Source organism: Stegostoma tigrinum, chromosome 17, assembly GCF_030684315.1.
Source record: "Stegostoma tigrinum isolate sSteTig4 chromosome 17, sSteTig4.hap1, whole genome shotgun sequence".
Lineage (NCBI taxonomy): Eukaryota > Metazoa > Chordata > Chondrichthyes > Orectolobiformes > Stegostomatidae > Stegostoma > Stegostoma tigrinum.
The window spans coordinates 14752787-14774302 of record NC_081370.1 but is presented as its reverse complement, the minus strand read 5'-3'; the positions used below and the strand labels follow the sequence as shown (position 1 = coordinate 14774302).

The 21516-nt window shown below is 42.7% G+C and overlaps 1 protein-coding gene across 1 annotated transcript in view; it reads right to left on the bottom strand.

Annotated features, from left to right (window-relative positions):
- LOC125459484 (hatching enzyme 1.2-like) overlaps nucleotides 1–21516 on the bottom strand; it is a 133892-nt gene that overhangs the window by 68785 nt on the left and 43591 nt on the right. Inside the window, exon 5 of the mRNA XM_059651856.1 lies at nucleotides 10954–11071. Within this exon, the coding sequence (XP_059507839.1) occupies nucleotides 10954–11071 (118 nt within the window). The remainder of the gene's footprint in view (nucleotides 1–10953; nucleotides 11072–21516) is intronic.

The window sequence follows — 21516 nt, the reverse complement described above, 5'->3', positions numbered from 1 at the left end:
CTATTTACTGAGATGATCAATTAAGTACTTCAGCTATGTTAGGCTGTAAAAAAAAATTCGACCAAGTTTCTTCATGAACAAAATTATTGGATTTTATTGTCAAAAAGGTAATTACTCAATTGAGATGCAATAAGTGATTAATGTACAGTCAGTAATATAGAATAATGAATATTTATCCCTTGAAATAAACCCAAATCACACATGCATGCATTTAGGAAAAGGGGAAAAAATGAATTTCACTGCAGAGGTTAACTTCTGAAAAAAATGTGTTTAGGTCATAATGGTATTTGTTGGAGTTGCCCATTGCTGAAGCAAATTGTTTGTTGAGGCAGCAGTTTCCATAATCAGAATCATAGCCTACACATGGCAATCAGATAAACAAAGTGCCTGATGAAGGGTCTAGGCCCGAAACGTCAGCTTTTGTGCTCCTGAGATGCTGCTTGGCCTGCTGTGTTCATCCAGCCTCACATTTTATTGCCTTATAGAAATCTCAGTGAGTTATTTTGTGAATTGTAGAAGGGAAAGTCTGATCCTACCATAATCAAAGACTTTTAAAGTAGTCACCATCACGAATTACACTCATAGGCATACTGAGATTATAAATGAAACTAACTAACAAAATAAAGGAAATTTATTTGAATTCCTTCAGACAAGTGCAAAACATTACTTAGTCATAATGGCCCTGGGAAAATAAATAGTCACAGCTTCACAAGGTACTACATAGCACCCACTCAGTATGATGCAGCTTGCAAATGTCTTGGGACAGGCATAATGGTCAGAGGGGAGGTGGCAAGCACTGATTTCTATGTTGCATGTAATTATTGTAATCTGGAATGTATAACATCCCCTACTTTATTGGGAGGGGGTGGGGGTGAGTGTCTTGGAGTCTGTATCTAGTTTCAGATAGGTGGTAATGAGCTCCAAATAAAGATCAACTTGTTGAACACAGGGCTAAGACTCCTCTTCAAAATTTCCCGATTACAGTTTTCTTAAAGGTAAAGAATAAAGTCTAAAAAATTCCAAAGTCTATCATATGTGATCAAGTCACTGATCGGGCACAGTTAGCTTAAGTATTATCAGACATCACTCGTTCAGGAAATACCATGTCTACAAATTCTGAAAACTACTCATTCAGAAGAACAAAGACATTTCAACCTGAGCCTTCAACCTCAACCTGAGCTACAAATCTTCTCAAAACTCGCTAGCACCTATGGGCGCAATACGCTAAAGGCTTCGTCGGAGGCTCACTGATGACGTTACCTAGAATTGTGACGAAATGTCTGAAAACTAACCTTCCAGCTCAGCGAGCAAACTCACATCCAGAACCTCAACCTGAGCTACAAATCTTCTCAAAACTCGCTAAAGACATTTCAGCCTGAACTTAACAGAAGGCTTTATTTCAGAAAAAGAGAGATATTGCTGGGAAGCCCTTCCTTATGGGTTTGTTGTTTTCCAGCTGAAAAATAGATAAAACAAGAAACTCTCCCACGGCCGACGGAACCCCGCCCACGGCCGACGGAACCCCGCCCACGGCCGATGGAACCCCGCCCATGGCCGACGGAACCCCGCCCACGGCCGACGACCTCATCGCTCCGCCCACAACCTCCACAGCCTGCAACCCCAGAGGAGACAGCCACACTGAGCCCTGCCGCATCTTCACCATCCCCCCAGACCTCCCACTGACTGAGGACGAACGGTCAGTCCTTAGCAAGGGGCTCACCTTTGTCCCCCTACAACCACACATCAACCAATACCAGTCACGGTCGGACATAGAGCAGTTTTTCCGCCGTCTTCGCCTCCATGCCTACTTCTTCAACCGGGAACCTAACCCTCCTTCCACTGACCCCTTCACCCGCTTCCAACACAAGTCCTCCTCCTGGACACCACCCCCAGGCCTCCTACCCTCCCTCGACCTCTTCATCTCCAACTGCCGTCGAGACATCAACCGCCTCAACCTCTCCACCCCTCTCACCCACTCCAACCTCTCCCCCGCAGAACGGGCAGCCCTCCGCTCCCTCCGCTCCAACCCCAACCTCACCATCAAACCCGCAGACAAGGGTGGCGCAGTGGTAGTATGGCGCACTGACCTCTACATCGCCGAGGCCAGACGCCAACTCTCCGACACCACCTCCTACCGCCTCCTCGATCATGACCCCACACCCGAGCACCAAACCATCATCTCCAACACCATTCACGACCTCATCACCTCAGGGGACCTCCCACCCACAGCCTCCAACCTCATTGTTCCCCAACCCCGCACGGCCCGTTTCTATCTCCTTCCCAAAATCCACAAACCTGCCTGCCCTGGTCGACCCATCGTCTCAGCCTGCTCCTGCCCCACCGAACTCATCTCCACCTATCTGGACTCCATTTTCTCCCCTTTGGTCCAGGAACTCCCCACCTACGTCCGTGACACCACCCACGCCCTCCACCTCCTCCAGGACTTCCAATTCCCTGGCCCCCAACACCTCATATTCACCATGGACGTCCAGTCCCTGTACACCTGCATTCCGCATGGAGATGGCCTCAAGGCCCTCCGCTTCTTCCTGTCCCGCAGGCCCGACCAGTCCCCCTCCACCGACACTCTCATCCGCCTAGCTGAACTCGTCCTCACACTCAACAACTTCTCTTTTGACTCCTCCCACTTCCTACAGACTAAGGGGGTGGCCATGGGCACCCGCATGGGCCCCAGCTATGCCTGCCTCTTTGTAGGTTACGTGGAACAGTCCCTCTTCCGCACCTACACAGGCCCCAAACCCCACCTCTTCCTCCGGTACATTGATGACTGTATCGGCGCCGCCTCTTGCTCCCCAGAGGAGCTCGAACAGTTCATCCACTTCACCAACACCTTCCACCCCAACCTTCAGTTCACCTGGGCCATCTCCAGCACATCCCTCACCTTCCTGGACCTCTCAGTCTCCATCTCAGGCAACCAGCTTGAAACTGATGTCCATTTCAAGCCCACCGACTCCCACAGCTACCTAGAATACACCTCCTCCCACCCACCCTCCTGCAAAAATTCCATCCCCTATTCCCAATTCCTCCGCCTCCGCCACATCTGCTCCCACGACAAGACATTCCACTCCCGCACATCCCAGATGTCCAAGTTCTTTAAGGACCGCAACTTTCCCCCCACGGTGATCGAGAACGCCCTTGACCGCGTCTCCCGCATTTCCCGCGACACATCCCTCACACCCCGCCCCCGCCACAACCGCCCCAAGAGGATCCCCCTCGTTCTCACACACCACCCTACCAACCTCCGGATACAACACATTATCCTCCGACACTTCCGCCATTTACAATCCGACCCCACCACCCAAGACATTTTTTCATCCCCTCCCCTGTCTGCTTTCCGGAGAGACCACTCTCTCCGTGACTCCCTTGTTCGCTCCACACTGCCCTCCAACCCCACCACACCCGGCACCTTCCCCTGCAACCGCAGGAAATGCTACACTTGTCCCCACACCTCCTCCCTCACCCCCATCCCAGGCCCCAAGATGACATTCCACATCAAGCAGAGGTTCACCTGCACATCTGCCAATGTGGTATACTGCATCCACTGTACCCGGTGCGGCTTCCTCTACATTGGGGAAACCAAGCGGAGGCTTGGGGACCGCTTTGCAGAACACCTCCGCTCAGTTCGCAACAAACAACTGCACCTCCCAGTCGCAAACCATTTCCACTCCCCCTCCCATTGTCTTGATGACATGTCCATCATGGGCCTCCTGCACTGCCACAATGATGCCACCCGAAGGTTGCAGGAACAGCAACTCATATTCCGCCTGGGAACCCTGCAGCCATATGGTATCAATGTGGACTTCACCAGTTTCAAAATCTCCCCTTCCCCTACTGCATCCCTCAACCAGCCCAGTTCGTCCCCTCCCCCCACTGCACCACACAACCAGCCCAGCTCTTCCCCCCCACCCACTGCATCCCAAAACCAGTCCAACCTGTCTCTGCCTCCCTAACCGGTTCTTCCTCTCACCCATCCCTTCCTCCCATCCCAAGCCGCACCCCCCGCTACCTACTAACCTCATCCCACCTCCTTGACCTGTCCGTCTTCCCTGGACTGACCTATCCCCTCCCTACCTCCCCACCTACACTCTCTCCACCTATCTTCTCTCCATCTTCGGTCCGCCTCCCCCTCTCTCCCTATTTATTCCAGTTCCCTCCCCCCATCCCCCTCTCTGATGAAGGGTCTAGGCCCGAAACGTCAGCTTTTGTGCTCCTGAGATGCTGCTTGGCCTGCTGTGTTCGTCCAGCCTCACATTTTATTATCTTAAACTCTCCCAGTCAGTGTTGCAGTTCAAACAGGCCAAGCAGCAACTGACAGCAAAGGAAACATTTATCACCAGTTGCATACCAGAGGTAGCAGGGTGTAAATAGCATTAAAGGAGCCTTCCAGCCTTTGAGTCAGTTTGTCCAGAGCTTCTGACAAACCTGCGTCAACTTGTGCATTTCTATGAAATTCTTAACTGACGACTCCATAAGGTCCTGTCTATCTAGGGCTGAGCAGGTGTCTTGGTCTCCAGCATTTCTCCGAGTGCCAACAACCTGAGGTATTTCTTCCTTGACTAAGCACAGAGGCATAGCAGTGGTGTATTGACCAGCCTGTGCTCCAAACTCTGATCTAGCTAAAATGCACAACGAAGCATCACCATCTTAGCTGTTGGGTGTTTCAGGAAGCAGCTTTATCAGTGCTTCCTCTGAGAGACTTACAGCCACTTCCTCAGAGATGAAGGAGGTGATGTATGGCAGGGTTGCTGTCATGGCTGTGGACAGCATGCTGCTAGTAGCTGCAGGAGTCAAAAGCGAGAAAACATTATGAAAATGGCGAGAAATATGGGCACATTAACAGTACATTCAAAATGGCAGTAATATGACAGCATCACAGCAGTGAGCAATGATTCTTACTTGGTTGCTGAAGCATGGAGTTTTTGGCATCACTGCATAAACACTCATGATCCTCACCAGCCAGGGCCAGGATTGTCTCCTTGTAAGGTTGAAGAGAAATATATGAGAGACCCCCCCACCCTGATTGGCTCTCTATGCCCTATTGTGGTCTGTTCTCTCCTGGACAGAGACACATGGAGGGATTGGCATTTTTTCTACATTGCTGGGCATTAAATGGACTGTGATGCATTAGTGACATGGGTGGTAACCTGGGGCAGGCTGGCTCCATCTGGCAGCGTGGTCTCTTCTGTTGGCCCTGAGCGGGGATGACTTCCCTCCTCTGCGCAGCCCCATGAAACACAAACAGAAAGAGCTCGAGAAACTCAGCAGGTCTGGGAGCATCTTTTGAGAGAAAAACGGAGTTACTGTTTTGGGTCCAATATGACTCCTTTTGGAACTGTTCACTTTGTTTCACTCTCCACAGATATTGTCAGACCTGCTAAGTTTCTCCAGCACTTTCTGTTTATATTTTAGATATCCTGCATCTGCTTTGCTTTTATTTTGGGATTTTTCCAAGTCCTGTCATATAAATTTAATGGTCTATCCTTAATATTTCTCAACAGTGTTTTGGTGGTACTGCTGTCTGGTAAACTACCACCCACTCTTTGTCCACAGTTCTGTGAAGAAGTATCCATATCCTCATGAGAATTCAGTTTTTCATGTTGCAGCATTCTGGAGCTCCCTTGGTTTCAACTTCAGTTTGAGTTGCTCTGGCTACTTTACACAATAAATTAATCAAATCAAACTTATCTCAGTATTAGCTTGTTGAGCCTCAATTGGAGGAGGCTTACTGAATAAATCTTTTGGATTATCCAACTTCGTTGGAAACATTTAATTTAACCAAACATCAACCAATGGAGCCAATTTGACTTCCAACAATGATTTATTTAGCTATGAAGGTAAAGATTTGAGAGCATTTCCCTGTGAACACTCTGTTTCTTTGACCACACACGGACTACTGGGAAAGCTACTATCTTCACTCCTGACAAATTGTTTCCCAAGAGTAGGTCAATTCCATCGGTAAGTATGGACGACTCCTACAGTTACCATTCCAGATATTAGGTCACACTCTAGGTGTACCCGACATACTCTTGACTAATACATTCATTAAAACCTTGGCATTATTATCACTTCCCAATGGAAATTTGCGCCCTTTTGCAACAAAAGATTTTCAGTGACTGCTATATCACTAAGCATCATGACTGTTTACTTCCCATATTCTGCATGAGGAGTTACTTTCTATTTTGATAAAAACTTCTGACACACTCACGTTAGTTTGTTTACTTCCCCCTACTTGTTATGGTGTTTATATCTGGTACAGCTGCAATTAGAGCTAAAACTTGGTCTGCTATACTCTCAATCAGACTGTTTCTCTTTACCCTGTAACTTCAAGCTATCTATGTAAAAGGCGTCCGACCTTATGACAATGGAAACACTTGAACTTTTGGATATCAAGTCCTCCCTCAACGTCTTCCTTTCTGACCGAAGGAGGAGATCCTAGACTGGATACTTACCTTTTCTTCACCATCCCATCTTGTATCCTTCTCAGATTTGTGGGATAATAGGCTAAGCAAGATCAGCTTATAATTATCTTCATTGCTATTGCAACCTTTTGGTTTTTTGTGAGAGCTATTACTGTTAGGGGCCAACCATGGCAGAAGCAGCTACCTATGGTAACATATTGTGTGATGTAGCAAAGTATAGCCATGTATTGTGCTATATAACAAAGTGTAGCCACGTCATATATCAAAATAGAGTATTAAATATACAGACATTAACTGCATTGCTGTGGATATTCAATCTAAGGCAGTTCCAACTGATTCCCTCCTAAGAGCAGGGGAATGCTGTATAATTGGTGGAGGAGCTAAGTCTAAAACGAGGTTGAATAAGATGTATTATAAAGGCCCAAGGATAATTGAAAAGTGATATGGTTGGCGGTGGGGGTTGGGTTTGGGGGGTGGGGAGGCTTGTTAAACATCATGAGCTCAAGGATGACCCCAAAGCTGTCCATGGGCTGATCATGCAACCACATAATGAAGCTGATTGTATTATTAATTAATTATAAACACGTTCAATCGGTTTGTGACAGCTAAGATTGAGCAAAGTAAATGTTTAAAACTTAAATTGGAAAATTAAGGGCCTCAAATGTAGGCTTGATCTTCAATGCCCACATCCGATGGTCAAAATTTATTTCCTTTCCCTTTCGCAAATTTGAAACAAATATGGCCAAGCCAAATATTCTGAAACTTCTGCCTGTAAGCTTCAGTTTTTACACACTTAGAATACCTTTTTACCTCATAATCTATAAAGGCCTTTTCAGAAAGCAAGGCATAAGCCTCATAAACTTTGCTTGTTAACCTGCTTTACATGAGCAATGTCCAATTTTCTTTCAATATCTACTCAGCTATATTTTCAAAGGAAATTTCAAAGAATGTCTATGACTCTTCAATAATTTTTGGGAGGACTTCGATGAATTCAAATCAATCCCCAGGAGGGTCTTGGGTTGAAATCAGAGTGATTCCCATACTGTCTTCTTTTGCCTTTTGTGATTTTACTTCCAGTTTAAAATCTCTTTCCTTTCTTTCTCTCTGGAATGCTAGTTCCTTTTTCCTTTCTGCTTGCTGAAGTTCAAGCTTTCTCTATTTTCATTTCAAGCTGCTTCTACTGCAATTAAATTCTTGCAAACTCAAGTAATAAAGTCTGCAGTGCTGTTCTTCCAATATGAAATGCTGTTATTCTTGTGGCACAGTGATAGTGTCCCTACCTCATAACGAGGAGCCCGGTTTCAGGTCCCACCTACCCAAGATAGACAACAGCATCTCTCAGCAAGTTGGTTAGAAAATATCTATAATATCAATAAAAATGTAAAGTATTGTTGTTGGGTTCTTGCGGCACAATGCCACAGTAATGTGATATTGCTATATCTAACTTAGAACCAGTTTCAAATTCTACCTAGTCCACCTCTGAAGAAGCTGATTAGAAAATATCAAAATGTCATTTTTAAAAGGGTTGTGGTGACACAGTGGTGGTGTCCTGATGTCTGGGCCAAAAGGCCTGGGTTTAAGTCCCACCTGTTCCAAAGATATGGTATAATATTTCTGAACAGGTTGAATTAAAAAATTTCTATCAAATGTTGAGAGAGGCCTCAGTGGTAGTGTCCCTACCACTAGTGAGTCAGAAGGCCCAGGTTCAAGTCCCACCTGTCTCAGACTTATGTAATAACATGTCTGAGCAGGATGATTGAAAATAATTTAGAGGACGCTTTTGGTGCAGTTATAAGTGTCCCTATCTCTGAGGTACGTGGGCCTGAAGTAAAGTCCCATCTGCTCGAGATGTGTTATAGCATTTCTGAACAGACTTATTAGGAAATATCTGGACCTAATAGATGCAACAATCACCCAGGCAACTGAAATGGCTTTAAGGTCAAAGTGTTCATCAGACTCTCCAGAAACTTGTTCATATTTTTGATTTGTTTTACTTTTAATAATAATTGTTAATTGTCACTTAATTAATGTAGAAATGTACGGCAATTTTGGTTGCAGTAATTACTGAACTGCTCTCAGAAATGACACTTCTCAGAATTTCATCTTGGATGAAACAGACGAGTAAAAGGTTATTGTCGTTCCTCTTTGTTAAAAAGAAGTGTGTTTCACATTCAGGCCGAAGTGATACAAAGTTAGTAATCAAGGAAAATAGAGCTTTTGGTGAGTCTTGTGATAACTTGTGTACCTTCTTAAATAGGTACTTAAATGTTTGGTACCCAGCAGGAGTCAGCTTAAAGATCCATACAGCTAACATGATGAACAGAGGGGAGGACACCTATCTTTTGGTCATTGGCTTATTGAACAAACGATTAACAAAAGCAAAACAGTCCGTTGAAGTAAACACAGAATCACTCTTACCTCAGAGATAGTACAAACTGTCGATGCTGGAGTGAGAGATAACACAATGTGGAGCTGGAGGATCACGGCAGGTCAGGCAGCATCAGAAGTTGATAGAACATAGAACATTACAGCACAGTACAGGCCCTTCGGCCTTCGATGTTGTGCCAACCTGTCATACCGATCTCAAGCCCATCTAACCTACACTATTCCATGTACATCCATATGCTTATCCAATGACGACTTAAATGTACCTAAAGTTGGTGAATCTACTACCGTTGCAGGCAAAGCATTCCATTCCCTTACTACTCTCTGAGTAAAGAAACCACTTCTGACATCTGTCCTATATCTTTCACCCCTCAATTTAAAGCTATGCCCCCTCGTGCTCGCCGTCACCATCCTAGGAAAAAGGCTCTCCCTATCCATCCTATCTAACCCTCTGATTATTTTATATGTTTCTATTAAGTCACCTCTCAACCTTCTTCTCTCTAATGAAAACAGCCTCAAGTCCCTCAGCCTTTCCTCGTAAGACCTTCCCTCCATACCAGGCAACATCCTAGTAAATCTCCTCTGCACCCTTTCCAAAGCTTCCACATCCTTCTTATAATGCGGTGACCAGAACTGTACACAATACTCCAAGTGCGGCCGCACCAGAGTTTTGTACAGCTTCACCATAACCTCTTGGTTCCAGAACTCGATCCCTCTATTAATAAAAGCTAAAACACTGTATGCCTTCTTAACAGCCCTGTCAACCTGGGTGGCAACTTTCAAGGATCTGTGTACATGGACACCGAGATGTCTCTGCTCATCTACACTACTAAGAATCTTACCATTAGCCCTGTACTTTGCCTTCTGGTTACTCCTACCAAAGTGCATCACCTCACACTTTGGTTTTGGGTCAGGACCCTTCTTCAGAAATGGAGTCCCATTTGAACTTTCTCTAGCTTAATAATACCTTTCCTATAACAAGGCAAGCAGAACTGGACACAGTACTCCAGAACAGTACTGCCCAATGTCCTGTACAACCTTGACGTGATATCCCAAATTCTGTACTCAAAGGACTGAGAAATGAAGGCAAGCATGCTAAACACCATTTTAACCACACTGTTGATATGTGACACAAACTTCAAAGAATTATGTACCTGAATCCACAGGTGCCTCCGTTCTGCCACACAACTCAAGATCCTACCATTAATTGTATAAGTCCTGCCCCTGTGTGTTGTCAGATTTGGTGGATTTCCAATCCTTTTCAGAATTGGTGGAGCTTTGATTAAGAAACCAAACTTGTATGATATGAACACTGACCCCTTCTCCTCATGTCAAAGTGGGCAATTTTTCAAGGTCTCACATCAAAATGAGAGAAAGATAACTTCAAGGGAGTCCTCTGAGTAGTATCTGAAGGCCCACTGCCTGGCCACAAATCTAGACCATCTAGCACCTTAGTGGTCAGAATGGGTGACCTGATGTGCTGGTTTAATTGCAATCACCTATGCCACTATATCCATTACTGCCACAATTAGAAGCTAACAGTAACGGTGAGCCTTTCTTTACCTTGTCTCCTCTACAGACTCAATGTTTTGGCCTTCAAAGGCTTGGTTTTAACCCTTTCATGTCATTTCATATCTTTTGCGATAAAGTGCTTGAGAACTGGAGGTATGAAAGTTACCTATGAACTGAAAATATCTGCAAACCTGCAATCTCAATATCATGAATACTGCTGTTGAATGCATGCTTAATAAGTGAATTGTGAAATTTCATGTTTAACATTGCAAGCACTATTTTTTGAAGGAGTAAATTATTATAAGTAAAAATACACCGGTCATGCCTCACATTTCTGGAAAAATGAACCAGGCCTATCAAGTGGATTAAATCCCAATGAATTTAGCCACTGTATGCTTTTCGTTAAATTTGGATTCTCTGTTTCCTACCTTTAGAAATCTGAACAGATTTTCACAGTTTAACACCTGTATTAATTTATGGTAGTCAAGGGGTTGCAGCTTTGCTGCAAGTGAACTTTAAAATCCCCTTAATAGTGTCACCTACTAAAATGAATGAAATTACAACTCAACACACTTTTTTTCCTGACACAGCACGTATAACACCTGTCTTTCTCACTCACCCGTCTCCATTAGTGAACTCAAGGTACTCATCCTGATTTGTTCTGTGTATAAATCTGATGCATGTCAAAATGTTGAATTGCATTAAAGAAGCAATTATGACTCTCTGCTGCTGTTTATCTAGATATAAAAAGACACAGTATTCATTAATAAATAAAATAAATCTAATGTTATTTATAAATAGCAAAACAGCTTTAAATATGGTGGCAGCACAATCATAATGTCTGATGATGTTGAGGTTTAAGCTTTTTTTATTAAAAGAGAGGTTTTAAAACAGAGGTACCAAGCTATCTAGTTGGAAAGCCAGTAAAGGCAACAGCTTGTGTGTCCTTGGTTAAAAGTTGGAACAATAGAAGCAGCCTGAATGGGTGTGATCAAACTCCCACAGAACGAGGATCTTTAGTTTAGCTTTCAGCAGTTGCTGTTAGGGCTTGAAAAGATGGAAACTATTTTTTGTTTCCTCGGTTACTGCCAAAAGCTGGGGATTCTCTGTCTCACTTGTGACTCCCAAAGCAGGCAATCTGTTTTTTGAATTTGATTTTTTTGTCAAGGTTGAATTTATGGGATGTTTCAATATTGTGAACAGTTAATTAGTAATAGTTACTGCATCTATTATTCTGTTAAAATTTTCAATAGAGTTAAGTTATTCCAATTCCTTCTTTCTTTTGTTGTATTTTAACTACAGTGGACAAATAAAGTGTGTTTTGCTTTAAATCCGATAGTCTGACCAATCCAATTGCAACTGGAATGCAACCCTTTACATTTACCTGTAAAATGGAAAAAGTTAGGATCTAGACTATCTTATTTTGAATATTTTGATGGGGTTTGGTCTGATCCAGAACATAATCCAAAATCTTGTTGGGATCCAGGTTGGGTTTAGGATTATCAGACTGAAGGGAGTGAGTATGAAGTGCTAGGGTCTTTTATTTCAGGTGTAGAATTTTATTGGTTTAAATGGTACGTGCCTGGGAGTGGGAGAAGTCACCTTGGGAGTTTTAGAATAAGTGAGCAAGTCAAAATTTTACAAATTGGCAAACAAACCTAAGTTGGAGTTGCCTCTGTCTGTGAGAAAAGGAGAAATAGTTGTGGCAATTGTGCAGCATTTACAATTGCTAAGAATTCTATCCGAATCTTTGGAAATGGCTAAAATTCAAATGAAAATGAAGCAGTTTGAATATGAAACGGAAATGAACAGTTTGAATATATTTGAAAGTAGAGGAACAGCAAAAAGAAAGAATAGCTGTAGCATAGGAAAAAGAAAAGAATTGCCCTAGCAGAAGAAAGGGAGACAGAGGGAGAAGAAAAGCAGAAAGAGGGAGTGTTTGGGCCTCAGAAGTTGGCAATTAGAGAGGAAAATAGACTTAAGAGGGTGGAAATGAAGTTAGGCTTAGTGAAGAGGTTAGTGATGATGACCAAGCCCACCATAACCGAAGGCCTAATGGGCATCTGCTTAAATCTGTCCAAACATTGCCGAAGTTTGATGAGAAGAATGTAGAAACCTTTTTCATTTCAATTCAGAAAGTGGCTAAACAAATGGAATGGCTGGTGACCACATGGTTATTATTGATTCAAATAAAGTTGGTAGGTAGAGCAAGTGAGGTATTTGCACCATTATCAGAGGAGGTATCTGGAGAGTACAAGGAGGTGAAAATGCCATCTTAAGTGCAAATGAGCTAATACCAGAGGCCTCCAAACAATGTTTCAGGAATCTAAGGAGGGAACCTGGTCGTACGTATAATGATTTTGAAAGGATCAAACAAAGTAATTTTGACAGGGTGACAACTTTATTGGAAATAGATCAAACATATTACACTCTTAGAGAGATGATTATTGTGGAGGAATTCAGAAATTCACTTCCTGAAGTGGTGAGAACTCATGTGGAAAAGCAGAGAGTTAAATCTGCAAGATTAGCAGCAGAAATGGCAGTTAATTATGAGTTGGTTCAAAAATAAAAGTTTGGCTTCTGACATCAAATTTAATCTATGAGGGATAGAAATTGGGGAAAACAGAAATTCTTAGTTGATAAGGGAAAAGGAGATCACACTGAAGATAGTAAAGATAGTTTACCACAGGGTAAAAAGGAACCCCATGAAGGGGAAAGAAAAGTATTTGGAGATTGTAGGAACTGCAGATGCTGGAGAATCTGAGATAACATGGTGTAGAGTTGGCTGAACACAGCAGGCCAAGCAGCATCATAGGAGCAGGAAAGCTGACATTTCGGGCCTAGACCCTTCTTCAGAAATAGAGGAGAGGAAGGGGGTTCTGAAATAAATAGGGAGAGAGGGAGAGGCGGATAGAAGATGGATAGAGGAGATGATACGTGGAGAGGAGACAGACCAGTCAAAGAGGCGGGGATGGAGCCAGTAAAGGTGAGTGTAGGCGAGGAGGTAGGGAGGAGATAGGTCAGTCCAGGGAGGATGGGCAGGTCAAGGAGGTGGGATGAGGTTAGTAGATAGGAGATGGGGGTGGGGCTTGAGGTAGGAGGAGGGGATAGGTGGGAGGAAGGACAGGTTAGGGAGGCAAGGATGAGCTGGGCTGGTTTTGGGATGCGGTAGGGGGAGGGGAGATTTTGAAGCTTGTGAAATCCACATTGATACCATTCAGCTGCAGAGTTCTCAAGCAGAATATGAGTTGCTGTTCCTGCAACCTTCAGAGCATCATTGTGGCATTGCAGGAGGCCCAGGATGGACATGTCGTCTGTGGAATATGAAAGCTTAGATGTTTTCACTGTAGTAAAGTAGGCCACATGAAGTCACAGTGTTGGTGATTTAGAAAAAGCACTGGAAAGACAGATGTGGGAAAACAGGACGAGCCAGTGAGTTTTGTTGAAGTAGTAATGGTGAGAACAATGGAAGCTAAAAAGCTGCATCAGGATATACAACCTGATCAGGGGTTGGTCGAGCAGGAAGTGCCAGGTCTCTTTAAAAAATTTACTTGTGAGGGTAAAGGTTTCTCGCCGTTACCAGGAGGAGCAGGAAAAGAAATTAAAATTTTAAGAGATATGGGGACAAGTCAACCTTTAATGGTAAGAGATGAAGAGATATGTAATTCAGGAGAATTGCCAGCAAAAGTGGTAAAAGAAAGATTGTCCGGGGTGAGATTAGGCAGCTGACAAAGGAAGTCAAGAAATGTATCAAAGAAAAACAGACAGCCTATAAGGTGGCCAAGAGCACTGGGAAATCAGAAGATTGGAAAGGCTACAAAAACAAATGGAGGATAACAAAGAGAGAAATTAGGAAGGAGAGGATCAAATATGAAGGTAGGCTAGCTAATAATATTAGAAATGATAGTAAAAGTTTATTTCAATACATAAGAAACAAACGAGAGGCAAAAGTAGACATTGGGCCGTTCCAAATTGATGCTGGAAGGCTAGTGATGGGAGATAAGGAAATAGCTGAAGAACTTAATAATTACATTGTGTCAGACTTCACAGTGGAAGACATGAGTAGTATCCCAAAAATTAAGGGGAGTCAGGGGGCAGAGTTGAGTATGGTAAGCATTACAAAAGAGAAAGTGCTAGAAAAGCTAAAATTGATAAATCCCCTGGCCCCGATGGGCTACATCTAGAGTTCTGAGGGAGGTGGCTGAGGAAATAGCGGAGGCTTTGGTTGTGATCTTTCAAAAGTCACTGGAGTCTGGGCAAGTCCCAGATGATTGGAAAATTTGCTGTTGTAACCCCCTTGTTTAAGAAAGAATCAAGGCAAAAAATGGAAAATTATAGGCCGATTAGCCTACCTCGGTTGTTGGTAAAATTCTAGAATCCATTGTTAAGGATGAGATTTCTAAATTTTTGGAAGTGCAGGGTCAGATTAGAACAAGTCAGCATGGATTTAGTAAGGGGAGGTCGTGCCTGACAAATCTGTTAGAATTCTTTGAAGAGTTAACAAGTATGTCAGACCAGGGAAAGAAAACCCAGTCGATGCTATCTATCTAGACTTCCAAAAGGCCTTTGATAGGGTGCCTCATGGGAGGCTGCTGAGCAAGGTGAGGGCTCATGGTGTTCGAGGTGAGCTATTGGCTTGGATTGAGGATTGGCTGTCTGACAGAAGACAGAGAGTTGGGATAAAAGGCTCTTTTTCAGAATGGCAACCGGTGACAAGTGGTGTCCCGCAGGGTTCAGTGTTGGGGCTGCAGCTGTTCACTTTATATATTAATGATCTGAATGAAGGAACTGGGGGCATTCTAGCGAAGTTTGCCAATGATACGAAGATAGGTGGACAGGCAGTTAGTACTGAGGAGGTGGGGAGGTTGCAGAAAGGTTTAGACAGTTTAGGAGAGTGGTCCAGGTAATGGCTGATGAAATTCAACTTGAGAAAATGCAAGGTCTTGCACTTTGGAAAAAAGAATACAGGCATGGACTACTTTCTAAACGGTGAGAATATTCATGAAGCAGAACTACAAAGGGATCTGGGAGTGTTGGTCCAGGATTCTCTAAAAGTTAACTTGCAGGTAGAGTCTATGATTAAGAAAGCGAATGTAATGTTGTCATTTATCTCAAGAGGGTTGGAATATAAAAGCAGTGATGTGCTTCTGAGACTTTATAAAGCTCTAGTTAGGCCCCATTTAGAATACTGTGTCCAATTTTGGGCCCCACACCTCAGGAAGGGCATAGTGGCCCTGGAGCGTGTCCAGAGGAGATTCACAAGGATGATCCCTGGAATGGTAGGTTTAACGTATGATGAACGGCTGAGGATCCTGGGATTGCATTCATTAGAGTTTAGAAGGTTGAGGGGAGATCTAATAGAAACTTACAAGATAATGTATGGCTTAGAAAGTGTGGATGCTGGGAAGTTGTTTCCGTTAGGTGGGGAGACTAGGACCCGTGGGCACAGCCTTAGAATTAGAGGGGGTAAATTTAAAATGGAAATGAGGAGTCATTTCTTCAGGCAGAGAGTGGCTGGCTTGTAGAATTAATTGCCACGGAGCGCAGTGGAGGCCGGGACGTTAGATGCCTTCAAGGCAGAAATCGATAAGTTCTTGATCTCTCAAGGAATCAAGGGCTATGCAGAGAGTGCAGGGAAGTGGAGTTGAAATGCCCATCAGCCATGATTTAAATGGTGGAGTGGACTCGACGGGCCGAATGGCCTTACTTCCACTCCTACGTCTTATGGTCCTATGTGGAATTCATGGTGAGAAGAGCCGTATTCCATTATATAAATTGAGGTTGGAGAATCTGGAGAAAAGTAAAGTGGTTGTAGGAGTAATAGAAAAATTCTAGGTTTTGGGACAACAATTTATCATTGGTAATGACATAGCTAGATCACAGTTGGGAGTGGTGCCTATTGTAGTTGAAAAACCAGTAGAAAATCAGGCAGTTGACTGGGATTTTTCCTGATCATGTGGTAACAAGGACACAAAGCCACAGGCTGAAGCAGGAGAAGAAATCAAAGAATAAAGATCAGGAGATTGAAGTTCATTCGTCAGAGATTATGTTTGATCAAATGGTTAAGACAGAAAATGAAAACAGGTGGAAGATAAAGTAGATATTTTTAGTTCAGAGAAATTAACTGAATTATAGCAGAAAGATGAAAAACTGAAGCAGTTTATCAAAAAGCATGCAAAGAAGAAGAATCTGACTGTATCTTAAAATGTTATACCTTAATGAGTTGGGAAAGAGTTGGGTCATGATCAGGAGCCACGTGGTGGGAGCTGAATGGGTACCCTGTGTCCTGCAGTGACAGCAGATTGAACATGGGGCAGAATGATGACAACAGTTCAAGAGTGGGCCAGTTCAGTGGCAACAACAGGCTGGTGCAGCAGTGGCAGCATGGGTAGACCAGAGAGGCGGGTGCAGTTGGCAGCGAGAGTGGGCCTTTTGCATTACGACAGCGGCGGCGGCCTCCTGGGTGTCCTAGCGATTTAAGCGGCGTCTGCACTTTTGTGGAGTTGGGAGTTGGGACTCTGAGATCTGGACTTTTCTTTTTCTTGATTATCTTTTGGCTCTGTTAAATCTTTTAGTTTTGGTTTTTGTAATCAAGTGGGTGCCAGCGAATGGTAACTTTGTACACTTTTCACTGTCTTTAAGTATTCCTGTACTTAGTACATGTGACAAATAAATAAATCCAAATTAATTAAGAGGAAGTTCGCAAAAGCCCAGGTCACATTCTTGGGCCAGGTCATTATTTTCACATCTTGTGGGACCATCTGTTCATGTCCAAAAGTTACTGGGGAGTTTCTCACACCATTGAAGAGGACAGTGCTATGCTTCCTAGGCTTGAGTGTTTTTTTTATTATACGTTTGTACCAAGTTTTGACAGCCTGGTTGCTCACTGACTGACTTATTGAAGAACAGAAAATTTCAGTGGACAGCAGACTGTTGGAAGGTATCTGACAGCCTGAAAGCTGTGTTAACCACTGTCCCAGTATTATACACACCTAATTGTGCAAAGCCATTCAAGGTGACTGGCGACGCAAGTGATGTGGGTGTCAATGCTGTACTCCTACAAGAAGATGAAGAGAAGACAGAAAGACCTATTGGGTATTTCTCCAAAATTGAATAATCATCAATGGAAATATTCCACGATTGAGAAGGAAACCTCGAGGTCAGTGTTGGCGTTACAAAATTTCAACATGTCCATTGCCAGTAATGAGTATGAGACAATTGTTTATACTCATCATTACTGTTTAAAGTTTTTGGAGAAATTAAAAGATTAAAAACTTCAGACTGTTTAGATGGATCATCTTATTGCAGCTATTCAATTTGAAAATTATACACATGGCAGAATGAGAGAACATAATTGCCGGCATGTTATACTGGCTTTGTTGAAGAAAGGCAAAGGTGTTCGGTGGCGGGGAGAAAAATGAACACATACATATAAAAAATGACAGTGGTGGATGTTTGCATGCTCAGAGTTAATGTAATATATATATGCCTTATAGTGTACTAATAGTGTAAGGCTAATGGTTTTTTTAAAATGAAGCCATCTTTGTATATTGATGGTTTACTTATTTTGTAAAAAGGGAAGGTATGATGACGCTGTGGCATTAAAACATTTTTCTTTCATATTTCTTTCTTAAAGAGAGGTTTTAAGACAGCGTTACCGAGCTGTCTAGTTGGAAAGCTAGTAAAATCAACAGCTTTGGAGGTCTTTTTTTAATAGTTGGAACAATATAAGCAGTCTGAATGAGTGTGATCAAACTCTCACAGAATCAGGATCTTTAGTTTAGCTTTCAGCAATTGCTGTTGGGGTCTTGAAGGGGTGGAAGCTATTTTTTAAATCTCTCTCTTGGTTACAGTCAAAAGCTGGAGGTTCTCTGTCCACTGCTAGAGTCGCACATGAGACAATCTGTTTTTTGAATTTGCCTTTTTGCCAAGGGTGTGTTTATGGGATGTCACTAAATTAGAACAATTAATTCGTAATAGCTGCTGTATCCATCATTCTGTTAAGTTTTCCAATAGACTTACGTTATTCCAATTCCTTCTTTTTTATTGTATTTTAACTATAGTGGATGAATAAAGTGTGTTTTGCTTTAAATTTGATAGTTTGGCCAATCCAATTGCATCTGGAATGCAACCCCTTACACTCACCTTTAAAATCAGAAAAACTTAGGGTCAAGATTAACTTCTGAATAATTTGAAGGGTTTTGTCTAGTCCACAACAAATGCTACTGGAAAAGTAATTCAGAGCCCCAAGCTAATATTCTGGGAACAAGGATGAGCATGGCAGATGGTGAAATCTGAATTCAATAAAATGTGGAATTGAACACCAGTGGCCCTTGTTGTTTATCAATAAAATCCATCTTGTTCATTAATATCCTTTAGGGAAGGAAACTCTGATCTGGCCTCAATGTGAAACCAGACCGACAGATGGATTGGCCAGGTAAATTGCCCTTGTGTGTTCAGGAATGTGTAGATTGGATGGATTAGCTATGTGAAATGCAGGAATAGGATAGGAGGTTGTGTCTGGGTGGAATTTCTTTGAAGGATTGGTGTGTGCTTAATGGCCTGCTTCCATACTGTAAGGATTCTATGATTCTATAATTTCACAGCAATGTGCCCTCTGAAATAGCCTAGAGAGCCAATCAGGGGCTACTGAAAATGGGCAGCAAATGCTATCCTTACCCGTGATGTCCATATCCAATACAAGAATCATATGACAAAAAAAAATCACACAGCTGGTCATTTTTAATAGCACAATTAGTTTGAGATATTCCATCTATAGGTGTTAACGCTATACTACATTTCATTCTAGAGTAATTTTTTTAAAAATTGCAAATCATCTGACTTGTTCAGTTTAGAAAATTTGTTCAGGGAAGTCGTTTTGGAAGACATATGGTGACATCATTATTATCAATCAAAATGGAGGGGATTGGGCAATTCCTTTACAATGATGCAGAAATTTTAACTGCTATGCTGTTTGCTCAGTAAATAAACTTAGTTGTAAATGGATAATTTCCTAATTTTCATGTTGAATAAGCCATTCCACCTCCAATTTATTGGCTGACGCTATGATAATTTGGAATTTTTTTACTCAAGGTGACAGAATATATTGAAAGAAAAGACAGATAGTGTAGTCAAAATTAGTGATCAGCTGAGAAGATTGAAAAATTTTATAAAGGCGCAAAAGGATGGCTAAAAAGTTGGACAAAATAGAACATAAGACTAAACTAGCAATAACGCAAAGACACCCAAGTAACAGCTCCTTTAATTTAAAAATAAAAGTAACTAAGGAACAAACCAAATGGCTACAGGGAGAAGTTGGGGCAGTGAGAATAAAGGAGTTGCAGAAAGTCAGCCCATAACAGACATAATGGATCAAAGACCTCCCTTCTGTGCTGGAAATATTCTATGGTTCCCTGATCCTAGGAAGAAAGCAGCTCAAGACAACACTTGTCCCTTACAAGAGTCGACAGGGTTAATAATCAGAAATAAGGAAATAAAGCATTTGAACAAATATTTTGTTTCTGGCTTTGTGGCAGATGAGAGTAAAAGCATTCCATTAGTGGTAGAAAATCAAGGATATAAAGGGAGAAACTTAAAACAGTGTATCTTCTGAGACTAAAAGTCTGTAGGAGGTGGTGAAGGCGCCAGTCAGAGTGAAAATGTACCTGGTAGGACTGACCACTATATAGTCTTTGTTGAGATAAAGTCCCGCCTCATACTGAGGATAGTTTATATCAAGTTGCATGGCACTACCAACATGCTAAATGGGGCAGATCTAGAAGTTCTGATTTGGACATCCTGGAGATGCTGAGGATCATTAGCAGTGACAGGTCCCCAATTCCAATATTGCCATCAACTGTTGCGGGTCAATCCTGTTTCAATGAAGTGCGCAGGAAGGAAATTCACAAATAGCCCCAGCTATAATTAAAAATAAGATATCAGCTTGGTAAAGCTACAGAAGATTACTTGCATGTCAAGGAACAGAACAGGAATTGAATAAATAGAGCTAAATGATTCCACACTAAGTGAAGAGATCAAAGCTCTGCAATCTGCCACATTAAGCAAGGAATGGTAGTGGGCAATTAATTAACTAACAGGAAGAAGAAACTCCACAAATATCCCATCCTCTATGATGGGAGAGCCTATCACAAAGTAGTAAATGATACAAATGAAGCATATGAACGCATCTTCAGGCAGAAGTGTTGGCTGGATAATCTAACTCAGGCTCCACTGGAGCGTCCCTGGCAAGGCAGATGCTAGTCTTCAGGCAATTTGATTCATTTCTTGCGCTATCAGGAAATGGTTGAAGGCACTGGATTCTACAAAGGATACAGGCTCTGAAAACATTCTGGCAATATTCCTGAAGAATAATGGTTCAAAACCGGCTGCGATCCTAGCCAAGATGGTTCAGTACAGCTACACTTTGATACCTCCTGACTTCCCAAAGCTTATCCATCCTTTCTATACGGCATAAGTCAGAAGTGTAATGGAATGCTCATCACTTTCCTGATTAGTGTCATTCCAATGGCATTCAAGAGCTTGACACCATCCAGGACAAATCCTATCTACTGTCACAGTGAGGTACTCATACAGCTGAAGACTCTTTCATGCTTGTTCCTCCATAACCAAAGCAAATAGCAGTAATATGTCCTATCTACAAGATGCGCTTCAGAAATTCACAAAGACTCCTTAGATAGCACCTGCCAAACCTATACCGGATATGGACAGCAGATACAAAAGGCAGCAGATACAAAACAGCACTATCTGCAAGCTCCCCTCCAAACCAGGCACCATCCTGGCTTGGAAATAAATTGGTGTTCCTTCAGTGCTGCTGGGTCAAAATCCTGGAACTGGGTCTTTAACAGGCAATGTCTTCAATGTGACAAGGACTGCAGCAGTTCAAGAAGGCAACCTATCACCACTTCCTCCAGAGCAACTAGGGATGGGCAATAAATGTTGAACCAACCAGCAAAACCCACATTCCACGATTAATTATCTAAAAATGTTTGTGTGCCGTTGCTACGGACTATCCTCAGTGACTGAGATTCCTGTACAGTAAGCTGCATAAATGCTGGCTCTTCCTCAATGACTCCACCTGAGGAATGATACAAGTCACCTCTCAGATGTGCATTGTGGCACAGTGGTTCAATGGTTAGCAATGCTGCCTCAAAGCACCAGGGAC